The sequence below is a fragment of the Pipistrellus kuhlii genome, unplaced genomic scaffold (genome assembly GCF_014108245.1).
Source record: "Pipistrellus kuhlii isolate mPipKuh1 unplaced genomic scaffold, mPipKuh1.p scaffold_m20_p_17, whole genome shotgun sequence".
In the NCBI taxonomy this organism is placed as follows: domain Eukaryota; kingdom Metazoa; phylum Chordata; class Mammalia; order Chiroptera; family Vespertilionidae; genus Pipistrellus; species Pipistrellus kuhlii.
This window is the reverse complement of record NW_023425482.1, coordinates 26,104,409-26,129,981: the sequence shown is the minus strand read 5'-3', so window position 1 is coordinate 26,129,981 and position 25,573 is coordinate 26,104,409. Positions and strand designations below refer to the sequence as shown.

Genomic DNA, 25,573 nt, shown 5'->3' with positions numbered 1-25,573 from the left:
GAGTTTGTGTTCAGTGAACATGTTTTGCTCCTATTGTAGACTTTTAAAAATATATATATTTTATTGATTTTTGTACAGAGAGGAAGGGAGAGAGATAGAAACATCGATGAGAGAGAATCATTGATCAGCTGCCTCTTGCACACCCCCTACTGGGGATATGCCTGCAACCAAGGTAGTACATGTCCTTGACCGGAATCAAACCCTGGACCTTTCAGTCCCCAAGGCGACGCTCTATCCATTGAGCCAAACTGGTTTTGGCATCCTATTGTAGACTTGATCTTGGCATGCTTCTTCCAGGTGCAGCACCACCATCATGGCAGGCACACCAGAAATGAATGAATGAACGAACGAACGAACAAACTAGAGCCGAATGTGCATTTATCTTCATTTCTGAAGTAACGTTGACTGAAATAACCTAAAACTAGACATCACGCAAAAAAACACATGAAACACTACACCCTCAAGATCTTTTTCTTCATCAACATGAAGACGCATAAGGGCAACACACAAGAAAAATCTTGCTAATAAGTTGCTTCCTGCAATAATTATACAAGCCAGTTTTTAAAAGTAATAAATGAAAAAAAAGCAGAATCGAATGAGGCAGCAAAATTGCAATCTGGGCAGTCGGTAACAGAAGCTTCAACTGAAACATGTCAGGCCATTAAAAGTTGCAGAAAAGGTCCTTAACCAGTTTGACTCAGTGGATAAAGCATCAGCCTGCAGACTGAGGGGTCCCAGGTTCGATTCCGGGCAAGGGCATGTACCTGGTTTGTGGACACATCCCCAGTTGGAGGTGTGCAGGAGGCAGCTGATCGATGTTTCTAACTCTATTTCTCTCCCTTCCTCTCTGTAAAAAAAACAATAAAATATATATTTAAAAGTTGCAGAAAAGGTAAATTGCAGGAAGTGCAAGATGACTACAAGAAGGGGTTTAGTTCGTTAGCCTGAAGATGGAGTCAAGCCATCATGATGTAGCATCCAGTCCTGTGACCAGCCCACAATCCCTGACCGTGAACAAATCACAGTCCTGTGTTTGGATGGAATATGACATCTTGGGGTGTCAAAATACACCAAGAGATTACAGCAAGTAAATCAAACCCGTATCAGTAATCCATGTCAAATGAGGGCAAGTTTTTTATTATTGTGATATTTTGTTATTAAAGATACTTGAAATATTTAAAATAACTTCAAGTATTAGAGGATCTGATACTTCCAACTTAATATGAAATGCTTCAAGGAATTTGAAATTGGTTCTGTGGTTTTTCATTTAAAACATGTCAAAGAAAATGTAATTAAAATTGTAAACAATGAATGTGTAAACTTTTTTGGTTTAGTGTTTGAATGCTTAGGAAGAAAGACTGCACCTGAATTTTGGTCTTTTGTGTTAGCTACTGGAAGTGTGTGTGCAAATCAAACAGATTGAATGTGGGGGTGACTTTGAAATGTCTAAGGAAACTAGATCATGTGGGGAGAGATGTTTATGGTTTAACTCATTACATTTTTTGTTTTTTTAAATATATTTTATTGATTTCTTACAGAGAAGAAGGGAGAGGGATAGAGAGCTAGAAACGTCGACCAGCTGCTTCCTGCACACCCCTTACTGGGAATGTACCTGCAACTAAGGTACATGCCCTTGACCGGAATCGAACCTGGGACCTTTCAGTTCCACAGGCCGACGCTCTATCCACTGAGCCAAACTGCATGCTTCCTTTTGGAGGCTTCTGCACAGCATTTCAAACACATTAAAAGACAGCCATTTCCCAGATTCAAGATGACCCTTTCCTGTAACCTTGAAAAGATCTTGAGAATGTGCTTTTGAAATTATTTGATTTTGTGATCATCAGACTCTTCACTAGTTCTCATGAGAGAAATATGTTTTAAGCAAATATTGAATCTAACCATTAATGAAGCTCACAGGAAAGACATTGAATCACGTTTATTTTTATTTTGCAACTTTCTTATGTTAGAGCCAACACCGCTTTTTGGGGGTCGAAAACATTTCTGTAGGCCCCTCCCTAGGAGGCCTCAGGCCCTGGGCTCCATGCCCCACGTCTGACAGAACCCCACAAAGATTCCTCGACTGAAGGCATCCCGGGTGCAACCCACACCAGTGAGAGAAAGGATGGAAGACTGCCTTCTCTGAGTCATAACAATGCCCTTCCTTAAAAAAAAAAAAAAAAAAAAAATCATATGGCACAGTAGTTCAAGTTTTTGAAGAATGTATCTCACAAACATACATACTGTGTAAAAAAAAAATGTGCAAGTGTGTTCATCACAGCAATACTGACTGGTCCCAGTACCAATAAGAGTATCAGCCGAAACCGGTTTGGCTCAGTGATAGAGCGTCGGTCTGCGGACTGAAAGGTCCCGGGTTCGATTCCGGTCAAGGGCATGTACATTGGTTGCGGGCACATCCCCAGTAGGGAGGTGTGCAGGAGGCAGCTGGTCGATGTTTCTCTCTCATCGACGTTTCTAGCTCTCTATTTCTCTCCCTTCCTGTCTGTAAAAAATCAATAAAATATATTAAAAAAAAAAAAAAAAGAGTATCAATAAGGGTGGCTTCCACGCTGGTACACCACATAACGGGGCAGCATGCAGGCACAACCAGGGATGCGGTAGGTCTAGGTGTGCTCACGGTAGGAATGCCATAATTAAGTAAAATCTTGAGTTGCAGAAAAACAATGGAGAGACTGATCACATTTCTGTAAAAGTAAAAGTCATCGTAGCTTCGAGATGTTAGGAAACGCAGAGGAACACAAACCAGAAGGTTTTATACCGAACTTCACCACGGTTACCGCCCCGCGTCCGTATGCCTGTGCACTCTGGTGGGGAGAGGCTTCCGGTGGGTGCTTTGCTGTAACGTGACGTTGCTATCTTAAGCGTATATCACTTTTTTATCAAGAAAATTCAGTGTTAAACCACTCAGACACAAGCAGGACGACCGGGAGACGTGACTTGATGTTTCGAATTTCTGAGCCACATTATGGATGAGCAGTAGACTGCTCTTGAGTTAGCAGGTTCCTTGTTCCTTTTTTCCAAGGCCAAAACCATAAAAAAAAACAAACACCCCAAAACAACCAAAAACCTCTTCTTTCCTTCTTTCTACAACCGCTTTCCCTTGGAGCACATCCACAAAAAGCAAGATTCTCTTGGTTGAGGAATTTCTGGAACACAAGATGTTCACACCGAGGAGGGAAAGTGGAGGACGAAGCTTGAGTTCAAGTTCAGTGTGGCATCTAATTAACTCCCAAGCCAGCGGCCGTGCATCTGCTCCACAGAGACCCTTCCTCCGGCTGCAGGCCCTGCGACACCGCGGTCGGCACGGCGAGAACATGCTATGTAGAGAAACACGCACATGCGAAGCACCACGTCCACAGGCGTTTCGGGGACACGCTCACTGCCATGAGGTATCGAGATGCTGCCCCAGAGATCTGGGAGACCAACCGAAATTTGCAGAACTGCAAGTCCTAAAGGCCCCCAGGCCGGTGATGGAGCTGGAGAGTCCTAAGTCCATCCATTCGGGGCCCCGTTGGCTCCCAGTCCGCGGGCGGTGGGCCTGCGGGCCTCACTCGCTGGTGTCCAGGGGCACGCACGGTCTTGAGCTTGCACACCCGGGGAATGTGTGGATACGACAGAGGCTGGCTCAGGGGACACCGTGATGGTGACGGCAAAAGGGCGTCTTTGCGTCCCTCCCCAATAATCGCTTCAAAAACAGTGTCCACACCTGGAGTGCCAGTCACCTGTTCCCAACAAGCAGCAGAGACAGAGGACGTTGTGCGGACCAGGTAGCTTTTGTGGAGAACGGGGTTGGGGGGTGGGGGGAGCATCCAGCCACCTGGGCGTTGGGGTCTATAGGCAGTGGGAGGGCACAGGCCTCCGCCAGCCCCCAGGCTGGGACACAGCTGTCCTAGGAGGGGAGGACTGAGGGAACCAGGGCAGGCTCATTTGGAAAAAAAAGACGTTGAGTTTGTTCCCTTGATAAATACGGCCAGTGCGTTCGGCACTGTCCTATGGATTCGACCAGAACCAGCCCTGGGAAGGGGACCCAAGAGCCCGGCCCGGCCCTGCCTCAGGACAGCAGCCCTCACCCCCGAGGTGAGACGCCGTTTCAGAAGGGGGCTTGGGGAGAGGGAACAGGACTGGGGGGGGGGGGGGTGGAATCAATGTGGAGACAGGAGCAAAGGGGATGCCACGGGCTAAGGCGCCTTCCTGACTTCCCCGGAGCGGCACCCCTACAGTGGGCCTCCCCTGCTTTGCAAGGACCCGTCGGGGAGGCCAAATGCATGTTTGAGGCACAGTCTGGGCTCACACGTCTCCTTGCACCAGCTGCCTCTGTCCCAGGGGGAGCTCAGCATCCCTCCCGGGCTGCTCATCCCTGCAGGGAGCACCCAAAGCACCTGCCTCTCCGCCTCTGAGACCGCCCCTGTCCTCTGGCCAGACCCGCCACCACGGCCCTCTGTCCCTCAGCCGCCCGGGTCTCGGTGAATGGCCCCGTCCACACTGAAAACTCTCCATGCGTTTCTTTTAAAACCTTTTATTCAATAATATATACTTTTTAAAATTATAATATGTAACTGCCCATCATGCCACGTCAGCCCCCACGCTGAGAACCGGGCGGCTCCGGTGTCCAGGGGCGCGGCTGGGGAGGGGGGGGGGGGGGGGGGAAGCAACAGGAACCAACAACCATTCCGCATACCCTTCACATTTCCCATGCTTTCTGGGCCAGGAGGAAGCCAACCGGAAGCCAAAGGCGTGGGAACCTTCTACATTCGGAAGTGAGGTTTGATCTACGGAGGCGGGCTGCCTGCCCTTCAGCTCGTCTAGTTCGTGCTCGCCAAGCCCGCCACTGTGTGTGTCTGCTCACGGCACGTGATCCCTCTACACACGTTAAAGGCGTTTGATTTGGTTCTCGTTCTGCTTATGGAAAAGTGAGAGGAACCGCAACAGACCTGGGGAGAGACGGGAGGAGGGGAAAGACGCGTTAATCGATCTGGCCGGGCCTCCCTGGCCCGTGGCTCCCTCCCGGAGCGGGCTGGGGAGCGTGAGCAAGCTGGCCTGTCCACACCTCCTCCTCTGATGCCCATCGAGAGGCAGTCTCTGCTCGGCCTCCTGTGAGAGCGAGGGGGAAGGTCTGGACCCCACGGGGGTGACCAAGTCTCTTCCCCTCCTCGCAGGTCCGGGACGCTGACCGTCCTGTGGGATCTAGCTACAAGGTGTGCAGGCGGCTGGCGCCCCATCAGGCCTGATCCAAGCTACTGAAGTCAGCGTGGGGCTGAGCTAGAGGACTGGCTTTCTCTGAATGACAGAGGAGGGGCCACATCCACTAAAAAAGGGAACTGGCTCACACAGGGGTGAGCCAAGGAGGGTGACAGCTGTTCGTGTGGAAAGACATGCAGGTTAGGGTTCCTAGGAGAGCTTTTACCAACTCCAAAGGAGGGCACAATGGCAGAGTGCTCACAACTGCAAACCTGCATGTGCCCGCCCTGTGTCCTTAACTCTCCCCTGGAATCGTGGCCTGAAAACTGCTCCTCCTCCATGTCCAGAGCAGTGGGGAGGGAGGGAGATGCCAGCAGAACCTCGGAGACTCAGGATGGTACCTCAGCCCGAGGGGAAGGCCTGCGCCCCCGGGCGGCGGTCACGGGAACACGGGTCCCTGGGCCCGGGGCACAGAGCTCTGCTGCCCAGAATGAGAGGCCGCGTGGCGCACACGGGGAAGAGATTCGTTTGCCTTTCAGCGCTCCAGAAACTGATTTCCGAGCATCCAACTCCACAGAGGGCCCAGGCGGGGAGAGAAAGAACATTCATTCAAGACACCACCACCTGCCAAACAGCAAGAACGGGCTGGGGAGGCGTTTGAAACGCAGAGCACTGCCGTGACGGCTCAGGTTGTGGAAGGGAACAGGTCAGCCCCAAGAAGCGGGGTCTGGGGGATGCAGCTCAGAAGCGGGAATCGAGAACCAGCAGTATGTCCCCTCGCCGACACGCCTCCTGCCGTCTCTGCAACCACCACACACATCCCTGCCGTTCCAAGTTGACCCCTTCTCTCCCCGGAGTCAGGAAAACACGGAAGGTCAGGAAGGCGGGTGACCGGCGTTTTTATTTAGGCAAAACGGGATCTCACAGCACAGAATTCGTACGCCAGCCAGCCAGGGACACACCAAGTGGCCACCCCTGGTCTGAGGTGGTCCTGTGTAAGGATCGCCGGCCAGGCAGCGCTGCTTTTTGGCCAACGGAAGGCGGGTCGGCTCCAGGGTTCTCGGTTCACCCAAGCTTTACGCGGGGCGCCAAGGTCTCTGTCCCAACCTTTTTAGTCACCATTCACAGCAAGAAAAGCCAGCGAGTGAAAAACGGTCAATTTATTGAGTCCATGAAAGTTGGGTCTTTAAAAACAATCCTCAGTACATGGGAGTTGGGGAGGTAAGGATCACATTGGTAGCACATGGTTGTCTCTACACAGAAGTACGCCGCCTGCATAGCCCATCGCCTCGGCTCACGGCCTGCGTGGGGCCGTGTCCACCAACACATCCATGTAGCTCAGAGCACTTGTCACCACTGGTTTTCTTAGCTGGTGCCTCCCCACCCCCTGCCCTCCCCGCTCCCACCCTGAAGGCAGCACGCTCCGTTCACTGACAAACTTTGGCTTCCTGTGTGTTCACGGGGACCCAGCTTTTACATTCAAAAGGGGTTTCTACCTCCATGGCTTGCCAGGTAACTACACACGCCTGCTCAGGGACAGGAGGGAAGTCTGCCCTCCCCGTGGGTGCCCACGCAGTAATGCAAGTTTCTAAGCAAACCATTTCCTCCGACCCGGCGTTAAAGGAAACTGTTAACTGAGCTCTGGATCCACATCAGTGCACGTACAAAAACTCCTCCTGCTGCTGCTCGTGTCCCAAAGTGATTCTGCTCCCGTCCTCAGCCACGCAGCACCTGGGGAGCCTGCCACTTCCCTGAGTAGCCCAGGCCGAGGCCCCGCCATCTGCCTGGGAGCGCGCCTTGTGGTCCCACTGGCACCCATCCAGGGGGCGGTGCCCGCCTCAGGGCACACCCGGAACATGACTTTTGTGCCCCTAGGTTCTCTCCCCTCAGAAGTCACATTCCCTCGAGATCGACCTTTAGACTTGTTATAGGTTCAGCTTCTCCTTTGCCAGCCCGCTGGCCCGGCCTCACCCAGCCCCCAAGGATCCCAAGCCCTGCCTTCTCCTCTAATGAATCCATCGGAGCACCTTCCCCTTTGCAAGGGAAAACACTGGCTTTGAGCCTCGTGAGTACAGATGTGCTAGAGCGTCTGTCGGGAGACCCAGCCGAGTGAGTGGCGTTTAAGTGCCCGCAGAGCTGGCATGGGCACGCGCCTCCCTGTAAGAAGGCCCACGGAGGCTTGGTCTGCACTGTGCGTGTGACGGCTGCTCCCGCCCAGCCTCCCGCCACGGGGACGGGAGGGGACCGGGCAGGCCAGCTGCTATGACCCAGGGCAGCGTGACCTGCAAGTAAACACAGGTGAAAAGATGGGCGGCTCTGCCCTCCCGGCGGCCGCCCCAGCTGGAGGAATCCCGCAGCCACGCTGGCGGTGGCGCGGCTAACACACTGCCTGCCCGTGGCCAGGTCTGTGCTCTTACACACGGGCGGTACCTGAGATGACAGTGACGCTACCCTGTCCCCACATTTTTTTTGCTTTTCTTTAAGAAATAACAAGTCCTTATCATAGGCACTTTTAACCTGTTATAAGGTAATGAAGCAAACAAAATAGCAAATGAAAATTACCGAGATGAATTAAGAAATATGCTCACTGAAAAGGACAGAGGGTGGGTAATCTACCACAGCTTAGTCTAAATAGCAGACATTCTCTCTCTCTCTCTCTCTCTCTCTCTCTCTCTCTCACACACACACACACACACACACACACACACACACACACACACCCTTTCGGGACTCTCCAGGGAAATGCCTCAGACATCAGCGGAGCCAGGTCCCAGCGGACACACCATGCTTTGGGCACAGGTTAAGAGAAAAGGTCTGGGCTGGACTCACTCGGGTTTGGGGAAGAAAACCACCTCCAGCAGCTGGTCAAGGCCAGACGAGAAAGGAGTGGGCGTTTCAAACTCCGTTCTGCAGCATGTCTAAGGCATGAAGACAGGCCAAGGACAGGTGGCAGCAAAGGAGACTGTGCATAAAGCATCGCTGCTGCCGAAACCGGTTTGGCTCAGTGGTAGAGCGTCGGTCTGCGGACTGAAAGGTCCCAGGTTCGATTCCGGTCAGGGGCATGTACCCGAGTTGCGGGCACATCCCCAGTAGGGGGTGTGCAAGAGGCAGCTGGTCGATGTTTCTCTCTCATCGACGTTTCTAGCTCTCTATATCTCTCTCTTCTCTGTAAAAAATCAATAAGATATATTTAATTAAAAAAAAAAAAGCATCGCTGCTGTCAAAGCGGCGGCCGCAGAGCCCGGGCAGGCAGGTGAGCGCCTGCACCTCCCAAGCCTCGAGCCAAGGAGAGGACAGGGAGCCGCCGGCTCTGCTCGATGCTCTCCTGCCTCGGGTGGCGCCCCACAGGTCACTACCTCGCCAAGCCCTCCTCTCGGTCCCGGCCTGGTCCACAGGCACCGTAAAGGGGAGGGAGGAGAGCATGGGGACACGGGGGCGGGGCACATCTCCCTGACAGTAAACAACAGTCCCGTGTTGCCTCAGAGGGCACGCAAGAAGCTTCTGACAACCCCAGACAGAGTTTTACTGCCCGACACGGTGATCTAGGCCCAGCCAAGAGCGCGTGCCTTGTCTTTCCTTTTCAGGCAGAGCAGACGCAGACATTAACATACAGAATGTGCAACGCAGGCAGGTAGTGGATGTACGAGAACCTTGGCGGAATTCATTTCCTGGCTTTGGGATCTTAATTCTTTTCATCTGTAAGCTCAACTCTATCAATAAGAGTTTTATTTGTATTTCAAGTTCCCGCCCACCAAATGACAAAAATAGAATCTACATTTAGAGATAGGACCTGCTACCAATACCAATATGATTTTATTGGAATATGGAATGTAAACAGATGCTTCCAAACAAACAATCTATCCTTATAAAAAGTATGGCATTATTAAATAGTTAATAAAGAAATCCTAACGTGACGTGGCGACAGACCCCTCCAGCTCCAGCCTGGCTGTGCGAGTCCCCGTGGCCGTGCGTGGCTCTGCAGCTGGGGTGAGGGGACCGCTTGCAGATCATGTTAACGTCAAGTCCCCCAAACGAAATCAGCGCTATTTTTACTTCTTAAAACAAAATCTAGCTTCCTTTGCTAACGTGAAGGCTGACACAGGGGCCCCAGGCTCTGCTCCCCACTCCGGGAACCCCACTTCCTCCCCCAAGGCCCTCGCCGCTTGGGCTGTGGGGGGCCCTGCCATGTACCTCCAGACCCTGCAGGCGAGACAGACTTGTCATTGCCACCACATTCACATACTGCCCATCAGAGCTTAGAGGTGCAGAGTACCCTGATTACAGCGGGGAATTACTTCTTGTGGGGATAGAAAGAGGCAAAAAGGGGGTGGGGATGGGGAGATATATTTTTCTCTTTGCCCAATAGGTCATTCCTGAATACATTCTCATAGAACCCTTTTCCTCCTTCTCCCTCCCTGACCTAAGACCGACCTCCCAGCTTTAGTTATGGTCGTGAACAAAGCATCTTTGTTTCAGAGAGATGCGTTAAAATCGGTGCACACACAGGGATGTGCTGGGAAATGGTGAGGCTTCCTTACAAGGCTGCAGACAAAAAAGAAAAAAAGAAAAAAAGGAAAAGAAAAAAAGATACACCCAAAAAAAAATAGCAACAAGATTTTATGGTTAGGCAAATCAACAAAGGTTACAGTGAGCTCCAAGTTATGCACTTAGCATCTAACTTCTGAAGACGGATGGACCTGTTCGTGGCATCACAGGGTTTAAAGTGACGTCTGCCGACACCCGAGAGGACTCATGAGAGGACTGCAGTTTGCTCCCAAATTAATACGCTTAGAGGAAACTGCAGGGCTGAGGTACATTTCCTAGAGAGCTCATGTCATAAAAAAATACATAAAACATGGATTTGTAAAAGAGTTAAAAAAAAATACTGTCGCTGTTTTAATATCTCCTGTTCGTGAGTGAGGCTGGTGTGTCAGTACAGGCTGCTGACGGGCAGCTAAACTGGAGCCTGAATCTCACCCGAGGAAACCAGACCACAGTGGAATAGACAGGAAGTCAGATAGTCAGAGCTGGTTGACCGAACGAGTTAATTCAACAGTGGTCCCCTGTGAGACACAGGTGAGCGTACAACTCCGAGTCTCCCGTCTCCCGTGCATTCCACAGGGAGAGGCCCCTCAGATCCTCAACTAGGTGCGGCGTCTCGCTCGCTGCCGGAGCGTCAGCGCCCTGGAGACTAGGACTGGGGAGTTTCTTTCTTTTTGACAGACTTTTAGGTCTTTACTCTTCTTTGCGTTTAGAAGGAATGACTAGAATTTCTTTGTATCACACTGGAGTTTTCCTTCAAGGTTTGTGTTGGGTTGGTCGGTTTTATTGGCAAGCATCAATGCCGCATTACCCGTCGCTTTCCAGTCTTCATCGGGCCGCCGTGAGACCACTGGAAAGTACAGCGTTGTCCGCGCTGGGCTGGGACTGCTCCTTCACCACGGGGTCTGCAAGGCAAAGGGCCAGGTCAGCGAGGCTGGGCGGCGAGGGAGGGAACATCACACCGAGCCCGCCTTCCACCGTGAGCCAGAGGACACGCGGCGGGAAAGGCAGGACCAGGCGGGCGAGGGAAATGGCAGCATATGGTTATAGAAGAACGAGGTAATGAAAAACCATCAGGGTGAGCACTCTTACTTCCTCAGAGTCAAGTTCAATGACTCAGACTCACGAAGAGTGGCACAGACTCATCTCCCACTGCTCAAATGTCTCATTTTCTTATGTGCTATTTTCCTCGAATACTAACATCATACCCAACTCCCAATTTCTTCAATGCATGCACAATAACAAGCACTTCAGAGAAAAGGGTGAATAAAAAGAGCTATTAGACCTAATCATTTTGCTCGGTCTGTATGGCTCAGTGGGTAAGTGTCGACCTATGAACCAGGAGGTCATCATTCGATTCCCAGTCGGGGCACATGCCCAGGCTGCGGGCTGGATCCCCAGCGTGGGGTGTGCAGGAGGCAGCCGATCAATGATTCTCTCTCATCACTGATGTTTCTGTCTCTCCCCATCTCCGTTCCTCTCTGAAATCAAATTACACATTGTAAACATCTAAATTCAGTGCTCTGAATTCCGCCAACTCAAAGGGTATAGATAGATTTCTGTGGCCTGGACCACTGAAGGGCGAGACCTTTCAAATTCACTGTCTACTGATGCTTATGGGCCAATAGGTTCCAAGACCACAGAGTGATGTCAACTCCAGGCAAGTTTCAGTTAATTGCAGAGGGAAAAAGAAGGAAAGATGGCATATTAGTCAAGCAACAGTTAGGCTGAAAGTGTTGGTCGATTCACACAGTGAACTGACACAGGTCACTTAACCCCCGTTATTCTCGGTCTCCTCTGACTAGCTTAAACCAGCCCACACTGCTGAGAATAAAGTATGACATGTGCCTTATCAGTGCGGCTGCACGCGTGCAGAACAAGCAGCTACGTAAATGGAATTTATGCACATCCTCTGATGTTAATAATTCAGATAGAATTTTAGTGAGGTCTTTTCATACCTGCTTTCCTTTCCGCAAATTTTAAACTTATTTCCTTCTTTAAAAATGTACTAAGTTACATTATTTTCAACTCATTACTCGTTTTTCTGTGTGTGCTGGTAGAGGGGGGTAGGGGGGTAATATCTTTTATTAGTTTTCAAGAAAAAAGTATATATTTTATAATCTACCAACTCAGTCACGGGGAATGCTCTAACACAGCGGTCGACCACCTTTCTGACCTCATGGATCACTAGTCCGAGGACCACCGACTGGCGACTGCTGGTCTAACAGACCAGACTCGAGGGAGCTCCGAGCAAATACCTCCGGGACCAAGCAGCAGACCGGCCAAGTTGTCTCAATGGTTTAGAGCTAAGGAGGCCAAATTCCAACGGCATTGATTCAAATACCTAGAATTCCCTTGACCGGCCTCAAAGATAAAGGGTGCAAGGACTTTTCCTTTAAAAAAAAAAATGAGGCCCCTGCAAAGCGCGGGAGACTCACAGAAGTACGGGTGCTCCATGGCCTCTTTGGCAGTCAGTCTCTGCTGATGGTCGTATCGCAGAAGCTTGTCGAGAAGGTCTAGGGCCTCGGGGCTGACGAGGTGTCTGTTCTCACTATGTATAAAGTTTTCCCAGCGTTTCCGTGAATGTCTGAGAAGAAAGGGGAGTATTAGCATTCTGAAACGAGGTTCAGGAAGATGCTTGTGTAGTGGGGCCAAAATCAGAGAGGACGGCACTAGTTACAAACTCCTCAAATCTCATTCTGGCCGTCTGCCCCACCCCTATAGCCCCGATCCCAGCCAGTGCACTTGCTAACATCCGTGTGATCCTCAAGCAAAACGGCGCTCCATGACTGATGCGTGAGTTAAAGACATTTACATCTGATTCGGATGTAAAAGATTTAGATGGCTTTGGTGAATTCTGGGCGAGGCACAGAGGTGACTGGGTAGTTGTTATCACTTCGTCATTATATTTAGAGCTGCGGGCCTTAGGAACATGGGTCTCATAAAATACCATTGGAAAAATGTCAACACATTTACTTTTCAAAACTATGTGAAAACAGGCTTTAAAATTACCTTATAAATAACCCATTACAGAGAACAAAAGAAATGGTTTCTTATTCCAAGAATCACAGCTTCCTAAGATTTTTTCCATTAAAATAAGCTTATGCTAAGCCAAAAAAAACTTCTTTTCCGTAACAGTTTTCTATTGATAAGCGGACTGTCTTTTAGAAAAGTAAATTAGAAGACACATGTAAACAGTGTCCAAATATTTCAAAGTAAGAAATGCACGGGGTGGGGTGAGGAGAAGGCTACTTGACTTTGATACAATTAGAAAGGGCAGGAGAGTGATTGTGCCAACCATTCCACTTCCACAGGGGGGTGAGTTAACGCCCGCCCCTCCTCCCCTGACTTACTGTCCCAGGATATCGTTGAAGTGCGGGTCTAGGTCTATGTGATACTTCTTCAGATACCCGTACAGCTCATCGGTACCCAGGACCTTGGCAATGCGAACAAGCTGCAACACAAACAAACTGACCCAATCACCACGCACAGAACTCCCTGTGCGCCCAGGAGGACGCTGGGACAGGGAGCCAAAGACTTCCCCAGGGAACAGGCGCAGACCCACGCTGGGGAGGACTGGGGACACCGAGAGAGAGCCAGGGGCTCAAGGACAGCACCCCATGAAGGATGCTGCTTTCCTGGCATCTGCCCCCCAAATGGATATGAGCCAGATGGTGTTCGCTCACCTGGTCATAGTTGTCCTGTCCATGGAAGAAGGGTTCCTTCCGAAAGATCATGCTCGCTAACATACAGCCCAAACTCCACATGTCCAAGCTATAATCATACATCTGAGGAAATAAGGACAAGCAGTCAGTCACGGGTGCTCCATTTTCCTGAGCCAAAAAAAAAAAAAGAGGTAGCCACAGAAAATCAGCAATGATCGTTCTGGGATGGAACAAAGACCAGGCTTTGAATGTATCCAAATTGACTCAGTAAAAACCAAGAAGCCCGGCCGGGTGGTTCAGTGGTTGAGCATTGACCTATGAACCAGGAGGTCACGGTTTGATTCCCTGTCAAGGCACATGCCTGGGTTGCAGGCTCAATTCCCAATAGCAGACATGCAGGAGGCAGCCGATCAATGACTCTCTGTCATCATTGATACTTCTCTCTCTCTCTCTCTCTCTCTTTCCCCCCACCCCCTTCCTCTCTGAAATCAATTAAAATATGTTTTAAACAACAGGAGCCAAAACCAGTTTGGCTCAATGGATATAGCATTGGTCTGTGGACTGACGGGTCCCAGGTTCGATTCCGGTCAAGAGCATGTACATTGGTTGTGGGCACACCCCCAGTAGGTGGTGTGCAGAAAGCAGCTGGTGGATGTTTCTCATCGATGTTTCTAGCTCTCTATCCCTCTCCCTTCCTCTCTGTAAAAAATCAATAAATTAAAAAAACAACAGAACAAAAAACACCACCACAAAAAAACAGAGAAAAGGAGAAGCCCCAAGGAAACGCACAGCCCGGCCGGTCACGTACCTGGTAGTCCACGAGGAGCTCCGGGCCCTTGAAGTACCTGGAGGCCACGCGGACGTTGTACTCCTGAGCGGGATGGTAGAACTCGGCCAGGCCCCAGTCTATCAGTCGCAGCTACACACACACACACACACACACACACACAAACAGGAAGAAAACAGGTGAACGGAGTGTTCCTAGATGCCTGTGCCTTAGACCCGGGCCACACCTCGCCTAACGGTAATTATTTGGCCTTATAAAAAATGTTAGCAAGTGCACTGGCAAAAAAACCTGTGCTTTCACTAACTGTGGAAAAGGCCATTTCTGAGCACAGCACTCAGAATCGTATTTGCTTTTTCTTTTTTTTTAATTTAAATTATCCTGGTTTTTTCTCTTGAGGTCAATAGAGCTTAAGCTTCTCTCTGACTCCATATAACCCGTATGTGCAACACATGCCCCATCATCAACAGCTTTCGTTATAAGCTGTAGTCATAACAGAAAGGAGCGGGGTACGTGCCCCATTCCACTCTCGCTTCTCATTAATCTACTAGGCCCGTGGTCAGCAAACTGCGGCTCACGAGCCACATGCGGCTCTTTGGCCCCTTGAGTGTGGCTCTTCCACAAAATTCCACAGCCTGGGCGAGTCTATTTTGAAGAAGTGGCATTAGAGGAAGTTTAAGTTTAAAAATGTGGCTCTCAAAAAAAATTTCAATCCTTGTGCTGTTGATATTTGGCACTGTTGACTAATGAGTTTGCCGACCACTGTATTAGGTGATTCATTTACTCACCAATTAGGGACAACCAGAATTGGGCATTGAAAATAAGAGGGATCAATGGTATTTTTAAGGCCAGGCAGATTGGTCTGAGGGGTCCTTAGGCAGTAGAAACCATCAGCTGAGCCCCCCAGAAAACCATGACCACAATAAACAAGGGAGTACAGCTGCTCTCCTTGTGACCACACTTATGCTAAGTAGGAACCCTCACTGGGAGACTGGGAAATAACAGCATCACCCACCAGTCTGCCCAAGAGAGCAGCACGGGTCTCCAGAAACCACCTCAGTACTGGCCAGGGGTGGTGTACACCTTCCGATGGAAGGCCGTGGCCGCCTAGCTGGTATGTACCTTTTTCTGTTGGTGATCTATCATGACATTGTGAGGTTTCACGTCCCTGTGCATGATTCCCTTGCTGTGGCAGTAATCCAGGGCCTATGAGGTAAGAAAGCAGAGAGAAAGGTAAGCAAACCCGCTACCGCACCCACATTGCAATCATATCGGCATTTGCTTGTGACAGCTCGACTGGGATCGTCTCCCCGGGGTCGGCTTACTGTCTGTAACAAAAGAGAAAAGACCGGCCTCAGGGGCAGCCTGCTCTCCGCACACCGCTGGCCACGGGCTAAGAGGCGACATCAAGGCTTTGATGGCGGTTTCTCAAAATGGGGGCGATGAGCCATGGCTGGTTTGACTCAACTGTAAGAGTATCAACCTGTGCATTGAAGGGTCAAGGGTTCAATTCCTGCATGTACCTGGGTTGCAGGTTCCATGTTTCTCTCTCTCCCTCTCCACCCCGTCCCTCCCCACCACACTAAAAATCATTTGGGAAAAAAAAACCTTGGGGGATGATTAACAACAAACATTTAAAAAGGCTGGGGAGGGGAGGAATGTGGAACGGTATCTCCTTTCAGCCCTCCTCTCCTGCTTGCACTGGCCACCTGGGTTTAGAAACCATACACTCAACTGTTCTGACTTTATGTTTAAAATCAGACCTGGGAACCTCATTGGAGTCACCTCTCATAGTGGTTCAACGACACACAAGAGTCCACGTGGACATGAAGCATGACATCCAAATACATATTTCAGTGTGGCTTGTTTTTTAGAAAGTGTCTTATGGGGTTTTCTAGATTAACCCACATTCTAGTATTAATATTACCCTGAAAAGCAATCCCTGAGCCAGCTGGTCTTTAAGAATTATGATTATAGCCCGGCAGGTGTTGCTCAGTGGTTGAGCGTTAACCTATGAATCAGGAGGTCATGGTTTGTATCCTAGTCAAGACACATGTCCAAGTTGCGGGGACAATCCCCAGTGGGGGTGTGCAGGAGGCAGCTGATCAATGATCTCTCACATTGATGTTTCCCTTCCTCTCAAGCTTGCCTTCCCTCAACCCCCACTCCCCTCTGCCCTCTACTCCTCCTCTCTTCCTCTGCTCCCAACCACCAATCTGCTATCTGTTGCTATCATTGCCTTTTAGACATTCATAAGATAATACAATAGACAGTACTCCATCTTCACTCACTCAGATGCTGCTGAGATTTACCCATACTGCTTTTTTCTTGCTGGGTAGTATTCCACTATGTGATCGTACCAGCTGGTGGACAGTTGGGTGGTTTCCAGTTTTTGGCTCTTATGAATGAGCTACTCATGTTCATGTACATGTCTCTGAGGTGACACATGCTTTCATTTCTCTTGGGTGGATTCCAAAAGGTGGAAGTACTGGATTGCATGTACGTTTTGCATTAAGTGTTCAAACATTTGTTTCGCAGAGTAGCTGCACCATCTTACATTCCCATCAGCGTGTGAGGGTTCCAGTTCTCCACGCCCTCCGCACACCTGTCGTTGCCCACTTTTTATTATGGCCGTTCGGTGGGTCTGCAGCAGAATCTCACTGCAGTTTTGATTTGTATTTCCCTAATGAGCGGTCAAGTTGAATGTCTTTCCTTGTGCTTATTTGTCAGCCTTTATCTTTGTTGGACAAATGTTGACTCAAATCTTTCATCCACTTTTTATTTGGGTTGTTCTTGTTTTATTCATTTGTTTAGTTTCCCCGTGTCCCAGGGCTTGAGGATAGAACCGGCGGACTGGAAACCACCGGCACCGAAGACTTGCCGCCAGGGGGCGGGCGCCCCTAACCCTCTGCTCCACATATAACGGAGCCTGGGACCGCACACAGACCCCGCCAAGACGAGGAGGGTTGTTTTGTTTTAAATTTTAAAAAAAAGTTTTTGCTCCCGAATCTCCCTTTTCTTCTGCAATATAACTATTTTCATGAAATTCAATAGTAGGCCCTTTGGCTTGTCTTAAAAGCACTTGAAGCCTGCCTGAGTCCCGTCATATCCTCCTTGAGTGATAATGACAGCAGCCCAGAGTCTCAGAGGGCCTACTATGTGCCTGGCTCTGAGGGCTCCTGGTGGAGTTTTCCCTGGGAGAGGATGAGGGTTTCTCAGCTTTGGTGCTGTGGGCATTTGGACAGGAATTCTTTGTTGCGGGGAGCTGCCCTGCAAACTGTAGGTGGTCAGTCAGGCAGGATTCCCACTACATACCTGATCACAAAACGCTCTCCAACTGTGAAAACCAAAGACCGTGCCAGACTGCCAGGTGACCTGGAGTCTGAAGCGGACTCGACTGAGAACCACTGGCCTAGACTAGCAAGGGCACTATCCCAGGCACCCCTGTGTGGGAGGGAAGCCAGAGGCCAGGGAATGGTCCCTAGCACCAGCATTCCAGGTATAAGCCAATTTTCCTTTCCCTAGACACAAAGAGAATACAGTGTCCGGTGCTTTTTATATTAGGTCAAAAACAGGCAAAACTAAACTGTGGTGACTGCCCTGGCCAGGTAGCTCAGTTGGTTAGAGCATCATCCCAATACAGCAAGGTTGTGGGTTCCATCCCCAGTCAGGGCACACACACAAGACTCAATCAATGAATGCATAAATAGGTGGAACAACAAAAATCGATTTTACCGTCCCGCTGCCCCTCCCCCCCTCAAAAAATAACTAAAAATACCAACTACAGTGGTAGAGGTCAGACTATAATTTTCAGAGGGGGATACTGAATACAAGGGGGACAAGAGAGCCTTAATGGGTTTTCATACCATTCCCCACCAGCCCTGTCCACCAGAACTTCCTGCGATGGAGAAACACTCCATCTCCGCACTGTCCAATACGGTCCAAAACGGTAACCATAGCCACAGGAGGCCCCTGGGTGTTTGGAATGTGAATAACAAAGCCAAGGAGTTTACTTAATTTAAATACCCATCTGCGGGCTGAATCTACTATTCTGGACAGCATAGTTCTGGGCAGGTTTGGGTAAAGGTTTCACTTAGGTAAAATCCAAAAAAAATGTACACTTAAGATTTAGTCACTTTGTTTATGTAGCTCTACTTCAATTAGATTTTCTTTTTTGTTTTGTTTTACAGCAGAGCTGTAGCAAGACTCCCGTGGCCGTGGCTGTGGCCGAGATGGACCAGGCTCCTGAGGACAGACCTCCCTCAAGTCTGAATCAGACCGACTCTGCGCAACTCGCGAGTCATGAGCAATCATGGCGGCCTTCAGCCTGTTTCTACATTTCCCAAGTTTAAACGTTGCCTCTCTCTTCTCCCTCCCTGGCCCGCCTCTCCCAGAGAGAGCATCTAGCGAGTGCTGATTCTGTTATCTTGCCTAGTCTTTGCCCAGATGAATTAGAAGCACACCTGGGCTGTGAGAATCGTCTGATGAAAGAAAACTTACGAAGGGGATTAATTCTTTTGCCAAGTTTACTGGTCAGACTCCCTGGGGAGCTACTGGCATACTTTTAAATTCCTTGGGAAATTCTTTCAGTTTTAAAATCTGGTCATTTCTGACCGCTAAGCACGAAAGAGGTTTTCCAAATGTCACCTGGGGTACTACGCCTCATCAGCAGGAAGTACCTACTGCCTAGAAAATTTCAGTCTTGGGACTGGGATGAGTAAGTCTCCCACCTGCTGCCTCTGGAAAAGAGAGGACACCACACACCGGTGCCGCCTGGATGAGCAGCGGTGTGACCTGCGTCCCTGGATGTTTGACCTGGTCTACAGGCCCCGGTGCCAGGCTTCAGTCTTACCTTCGGGGTGCTGGCCTGCCTCAAACTGTTGGTATTGTGTTTAAGCAACTATTCACAATTCCATCGAAACTCCATCTTGGCATTTTTTCAGTAAAGCTAAAACCTCCCTCACTTCTACGTTCTTCCAGGGGTTCTTAATTTGAGATCACACCCATCCTAAAACTTGAAGTAACACTGTGTACTTCACAGCACTTGTGGAGTGACCTCACTGTTTCCATCAGACTCTTAGTGCTCCACTAAAAAACTTAGGAAACATCGGCCTACTCCACTTTATAAACCTTTTTAGAATTCTTTACCTAAATGTTTACCTACCCGAACTACAGTAAGAGAGATGACTTCTCCATCCATCAGTAATGGTTGAAAATTTGTCTTGGGATTAGTAAGTCTCCCAGAAGGTCCACCCATCACTCCTCCTGCCTGTCAAAGCTAACAGCCAGGGCTAGAGGCTGGGTTGTCTCATGTAAGAAGGGGATTGTAAGAGACACAAGAAAGAGATGGCCAGGGGTGCCTGCAATCCTGGTGTGCACGTCTTCACAACGTGACCTCAATGCCCTGCCCATCGAGAGGTAGAGTCTACTTCCCACTCTTGGTCTAGGCTTAGCCACGTGACTTGTTCTGGTCAACAACTGGAAACATGACACAGAAGCGTGCTTACATGTCACTTACTCGCTTGCTGCTAGACCAGCACGGGAAGGGCCCAGACTGGTCTCCCAGGGGACGAGGCCTCCGCTGCTCCAGCTGCCCTCCAGACATGTGAACGAGAATATCCTGGACCACCCTAGACCATCCTGACCAACGGGCCCAGTTAAGCTTTCCCAGACCAAGACTCACCCAGCCAGCCCACAGAATTATGAGAAATAAGAAACTATCTGTGAAGTTGATTTGTTAGGCAGTAAAGTCAATAGCAGATATTGATTAAGCAGTGGAAGGAAAACCCCAGGGGCAGCAAGAGCTCCGAAGAGGGAGACTCTGCTCTCTGCTATGATGCCCCTGGACTTGGCCATCTCCGTCTGTTCCCCTGGAGGTCCCATGATGGAGGCCTCAAGGAAAGATACACCCCAAACAAACAAACAAAACCTCTACGTCCTCTGGGTATCAAGCAGCATCCTGCTCATTCTCTGTTCTCTCAAACACTTCCCCCTTAATGACTAATCCTGAACAGGATTCACTGTTCACGGGTGCCACTTACTTTAAGTAGTTCATACATATAAAACCGGATATCAAAGTCTGTCAGGATCTGGTAAAGTTGCTGAAACAGATTTCAGAAAACAAAGTTACGTTAGTGTCATTCCATCTTGTCATCCATATGTTGGTCATTATTCTCTGTAAACTTTAAGCAGGAGTGGCTGAGGAGGCCTAGAACTTTTTACTCCCTGACCGGCAACCAATGGGGACACAGGCTACAGAGGGTATAATGCTTCAGCCTTCCACAGGATCCCAGGGAAGAAAACCGTTTATTCCAACTGGGATCCTTTAAAAACGTGTTTTTGGTTTGGTTTGGTTTTTTAATATATATTTCTTTATTGATTTCAAAGAGGAAGGGAGAGAGAGAGACAGAAACATCAATGGTGAGTGAGAATCATTGATTGGCTGCCTCCTGCATGCTCCGCACTGGGGATTGAGCCCGCAACCCAGCCATGCGCCCCTGGCTGGAATTGAACCTGGGACCCTTTAGTCTGCAGGCCGATGCTCTATCCACTGAGCCACACCGGCTAGGGTAAAAAAACGTGTTTAATGCTCCCCGATTTCAAACCCCACAGTCACACTGCCACAGAGATGAAGACACAGGTGTCCAACTGCACTTCTATAAACCCGCCCCGTGGCTGCACGTTTGCTTAGAGCAAGAGCAGCCGCTGACCACCGTTGGGACCACTGGCTGGTGACCGCTGCAGGCACAAGACCCAGCTCTGGGGACAGGAGACCCTGAAAAACTGCACCAGCCCCCTGGGAAAACAGTGGCAAGACAGCCTGTTCGTGAAAGGAACACGAGGAAAACCAACTGCTACAGCATTTGGAAATGGCCAGACTTAAAAAATCTATACCCTCCACTCCCCCAAACCAGTTCCAGGCTGTAAAGAGAACACTTCACAGGCAATAGTGATGGGAACTAACTAAATCAATATTTTAGGGAGAAGCAAAAAGGAGAGCGGAGTGAAATGTTAAACAATGGATTCACAAATGAACATCTTCATATTAATAATCCAAAGACTGGGAGATTTTTGAAAATTTTCCATCTCTAAAAGGCAGAGTAGCATTTATGAATCCAGGTTCATTAAAACACAAACCCTTGTTGAAACTCTATTATTACTTTTGATCATCAATTCCAACATCAATTCCAAGTAGGTCTCTTTCCCCAGCAGTCCAAGCAGCACTTCTGATGGAAGTAATCAGCACACCTTTATGAAATATGTTTCGTTTCTCCTTTATTGGGAGACTTAAGCAATATAGAGAAAAGCTCTCTAGGAACAGAGAACAATGTCTGTGTAATAAAGGGGGAAGGGGGATAAAACTACATAATCGTACTTGCTTGTATCTGTAAGGATGATGAGACTAATAAAAAGTGGTTTTATGAATATGGGGGGGTGGGGAAGGATGGACATTGGGGCACAGGGGAATAAAGGAGACTTTTCCCACATACCAGTTCATAGTTTAGATATAGGCAAATACATTACCTGTTCAAAATAATTATTTTTTTATTTGCTAAAAATCTAATTTAACAACTTCTTTTTCAAATGTCCCCTTTTAAATCAGAGTGACTCTCCCTCCAGCCTAGTAAGGCTATCTGATTTCACCAAGCCCAGGCAGCAGCCAGCTCAGGCACCAGAGGGAATGAAACCATAGGTTAGAGCCCACACACCTACAGTCCACACGCCTACAGTCCACACGCCTACAGTCCACACGCCTACAGTCCACGTATCGGTGGTCCCCACTGGAGGCTGGCTGGGGATGGTCCCTACTGCACTCAGGCACAAACACCTTTGCACTATTTCTCGCGAGATTCAACTGCATAGCAGCCCAACACTCAAGTGTTTTGTTCTCCCCAGCACACCCCCAACCGGTACGTACAGAACTAGGGAAAGATACCATCTCTTTGCGTGTCAGGTCAGCTTCTCCTGTGCGAGTTAAGGAGATCACTCCCAGAGATGATGCCAAGTTGAACCTCAAGTCAATAAACAGGCCATGACAGGGAAAACAGCACTTACTACCCCTCAGAGCCTGGGATAGATTATTTCCAGAAGTGAATATGGACTATTTTAACAGCTGGGTTTTATCTGTGGAAGGTATCATGTGGTATTTATACCAAGCATCTGTGTAAATGAATGTCCTTGGTCCGCCAACATAGCATTTCCAACTACTCCAACCAATATCGATTTTATATAGTACAAAAAACACCAGTTGAATACAGTGCTTAGGCCTAACACATTCTAAGTATTGCCCTGTATCTTTTATTATGGCTTTGATACACATGAAGTGTTATACCTGATGATTTCCAGGAGAAATCAGCCAAAACAGTGCCTCTACCATAAAATGAAACACAAGGGAAAGAGTGAGGAAGGTCCTAAAGATCTGAATGAAATTACCAAACTTGATACAAAAACTGACCAGGTACTGAAGTCACAAGCATCAATCATCAACCAATTCCAAATAATAAATGTTATATGGATCAGGTTCTCTGGACACAGCACAATCAAATTAGGAATCAATAATAGAAGAATTTTTTTTTTTAAGTGGGTTCTGGATCAGATATTCACAACCATACAGCTAAAAAGGACATTCCCAGGACAGCAATCATTGGGACACCTTTGAATATGGACTCCATACTGTCTCTATCAGGTGGCATGACTGCATAAAGATTAAATTCCTTAAGTGCACGGGTCATGTAGGAAAATATCCTCCGTCCAGTGCTAGCATATTTAGGAGTGAAATAATACAATGCCTGCAACTTTCTTTAAGATGACTTCAGCAAAAAGATAGAGATAAAGAGGGGAGTGTGGAGGATGGAGAGAAATAACTGCAAATGTGGCAAAATATTAACTGGTAAATCTAGGCGAGTGAGTAACATAAGGGTACTGACTGCTACTTTTCAATTTTCAGTAGGCCTAAAAAAATTTTTTTTAAATGTTTTTATTGATTGTTTAGAGGAGGGGTGTCAAACTCAATCAGAGAAGGGGCCAAAATCTAAAATCCAGCCTAAATCACGGGCCGAATGGTTTACTGAACAGTCATAAACTGTCATTGTGATGGAAACACAGCGGAGTGCAGTGATGACAGCGCGGTGCGGGCCACATTGCAAGGCCTGGCGGGACGGATTTGGCCCGCGGGCCTTGTGTTTGACACATGTGGTTTAGAGAGAGGAAGGTTGAAAGATAGAGAGTTAGAAACATTGATGAGAGAGACATCGATCGGCTGCCTCCTGCACATCCCCTACTGGGGATGTGCCCCCAACCAAGGTACATGCCCCTGACCGGAATCGAACCTGGGGCCCTTCAGTCCACAAGCCGACGCTCTATCCACTGAGCCAAAACAGTTAGGGCAGGTCTAAAACTTGTCAAAGTAAAGTTTGGGGAGAAAAGCCCTAATCCTCAAGACGTGAATTTTTATTTCTGCTTTGAAAATGATACAGAAGTGAGTTCCACAACCATGAAATGTAGTGAAAATAGTGGTTGGGGTTTATAGACTTCAGGAAAGATAGGGCCCGACCGGCATGGCTTAATGGTTGAGCATTGATCCATGAACCAAGAGGTCACCATGAACCACATGCCCTGGTTATGGGCTCCATCCCCAGCAGGAGGCAGCTGATCAAGGTTGATGTATCTCTCTACATTGATGTTTCTGTCTCTCACTTTCACTTCCCCTCTTTCTAAAATCAATAAAAGCATATTAAAACACACACACACACACACACACACACACACACACTAAAACTCCAGATAAATGTAAGAGCATAGAAACTCACCAAAAAAGGAATTTGAAAGAAAATCAGAGAAAAGGCATGAAGAATAAAACATAACAAGGGGGGGGGGGGGGAACACACATTTTCTCAGTGAGAAGACAGAAGATATTACATAAAACATAAAAGAACAGGATGATATTTAAAAAGGCTCAGAGAACAAAACAGAGATCTACAATAGGAAGTCTAACATCCGAATGAGTTTGAGAAAGTGAGAACAAAGAAGGGAAGAAAATCAAAGACATTAAAAATACTTTTCTGAAACAGACGGACACAAGTTTCAAGATTGAAAACGCCCAGGAAGTATCCAGAAGGAAGGATGAAAGCGCCCCATATGAAAGCGTGTCACGGGGCAGCTTCAGAGCCTGGGCAGGAAGAGCAGACCCCGCAGGCTTCCATAGAAAAACAAAGACAATCTCATAAGATGAAACCACAATGGCTTCAGTGGTCAGAGCAGCACAATCGCTTCAAAAACCTGAGGAAATTATTAATTATGACCTAGAATTCTACACTATGGAATATATGTTAGTGGGGAGGATAAAATAAGGATGTTTTCAGATATGCAAGCCTCTAAAAACGTTACAATCCCACGATCCTTTTTAAAAAAGCTCCTAGACAATGTAGGCCATCCAAACATCCCCTTTGTAAGAAGGCAGGTTTCTCTAGGGAATTAAACACTGACTTTCTGCCAGTTGTCAGATCCACCTGGCAGTTCACGAACACAAATGCTGAAGTGAAATTTTACATGTGGCTGGACAGCTGTTAAGAACTCATTAGGAAGCAGAGGCATTTAAGACGAAGGGACTTTAACATGAAGCTCCATGAAGAATGGTTTTGAAATGTTTGCGTTAGAAAGATGTTTGGCTTCGTGGAAGCCTGTTTAGTTTTTCAGAAACGTGCACACATATGCACCTTGATTAACCCGGGTCACCCACAGAAAATTAATGAAAAAAATGTATACCTCACTTTTTAGAGTTCACTATTGGAGTCACAAGGAAACCTGTTACATACGGGGAATGCAACACTGTGTATAAAACTTGCTTATTGTTTGTAAGTGCTTACTGTTCACTGATTAACCTTAGAGCCACTGTAGAGTGATTACCTAAGAAAAATTAAGTGTGAGGATAAGGTTCTTTTCTCTTCACCCAAAAGCATCACTCCTGATACAGCATATTTCAACTGCTGGTTTGACTTTGTCCCTAACTTCCATCCCAACAAAATCACAAGCCCTGTATTCACTGGCAGAGTTGTAGTCACCTACAAATCTCTAGATACCCCGAAAATCAACACCGCTTTGATTTTTTAAAAAACTTTCTCTTCTCATATTGGTTTCCATATTGTGCTCTACCATGTCCAGCATGCCTGGCCCCCAAACCTTGACATGAGTTAAGGTTTTGGTGTTTGAAAAACACAAATTCATGAAAAACGGGCTTAATGTTCTGCTTTTGAAGAACAGATATTTTCAAATTGATACAAACATAAGAACTATATGAGGCTGCCTGGCACAGATGCCCCGAGGGCCCCCGAGGTGCCTGGGAGCACCCGGACCTGAATGGACCCAGGGGGTAGGGGCTGTGGGCCCC

At 48.3% G+C, this 25,573-nt stretch overlaps 1 protein-coding gene and 1 non-coding gene across 10 annotated transcripts in view; both read right to left on the bottom strand.

Annotated features, from left to right (window-relative positions):
* Positions 1 to 4,690: 4,690 nt before the first annotated feature.
* Positions 4,691 to 25,573, bottom strand: part of CSNK2A2 (casein kinase 2 alpha 2) — a 35,315-nt gene continuing 14,432 nt past the window's right edge. For 2 of the 9 annotated variants that reach the window (XM_036440477.2, XM_036440483.2), the window contains 9 exons: positions 20,229 to 20,288; positions 15,513 to 15,515; positions 15,310 to 15,393; positions 14,212 to 14,322; positions 13,425 to 13,526; positions 13,092 to 13,192; positions 12,177 to 12,325; positions 10,550 to 10,643; positions 4,691 to 4,949 (listed from right to left, as the gene is read on the bottom strand). In XM_036440477.2, coding sequence (XP_036296370.1) covers positions 10,567 to 10,643; positions 12,177 to 12,325; positions 13,092 to 13,192; positions 13,425 to 13,526; positions 14,212 to 14,322; positions 15,310 to 15,393; positions 15,513 to 15,515; positions 20,229 to 20,288 — 687 coding nt within the window. In that variant the 3' untranslated portion in view covers positions 4,691 to 4,949; positions 10,550 to 10,566. Of the gene's footprint in view, positions 5,747 to 8,890; positions 9,739 to 10,549; positions 10,644 to 12,176; positions 12,326 to 13,091; positions 13,193 to 13,424; positions 13,527 to 14,211; positions 14,323 to 15,309; positions 15,394 to 15,512; positions 15,516 to 20,228; positions 20,289 to 25,573 lie in introns of those variants that run through there. The other 7 variants (XM_036440484.2, XM_036440479.2, XM_036440481.2 and 4 more) reach the window with 5 other exon arrangements.
* On the bottom strand, positions 17,007 to 17,152 carry LOC118721031. Its single transcript, XR_004988603.1, has one exon. It is a non-coding gene; the product is annotated as a small nucleolar RNA SNORA57 (small nucleolar RNA).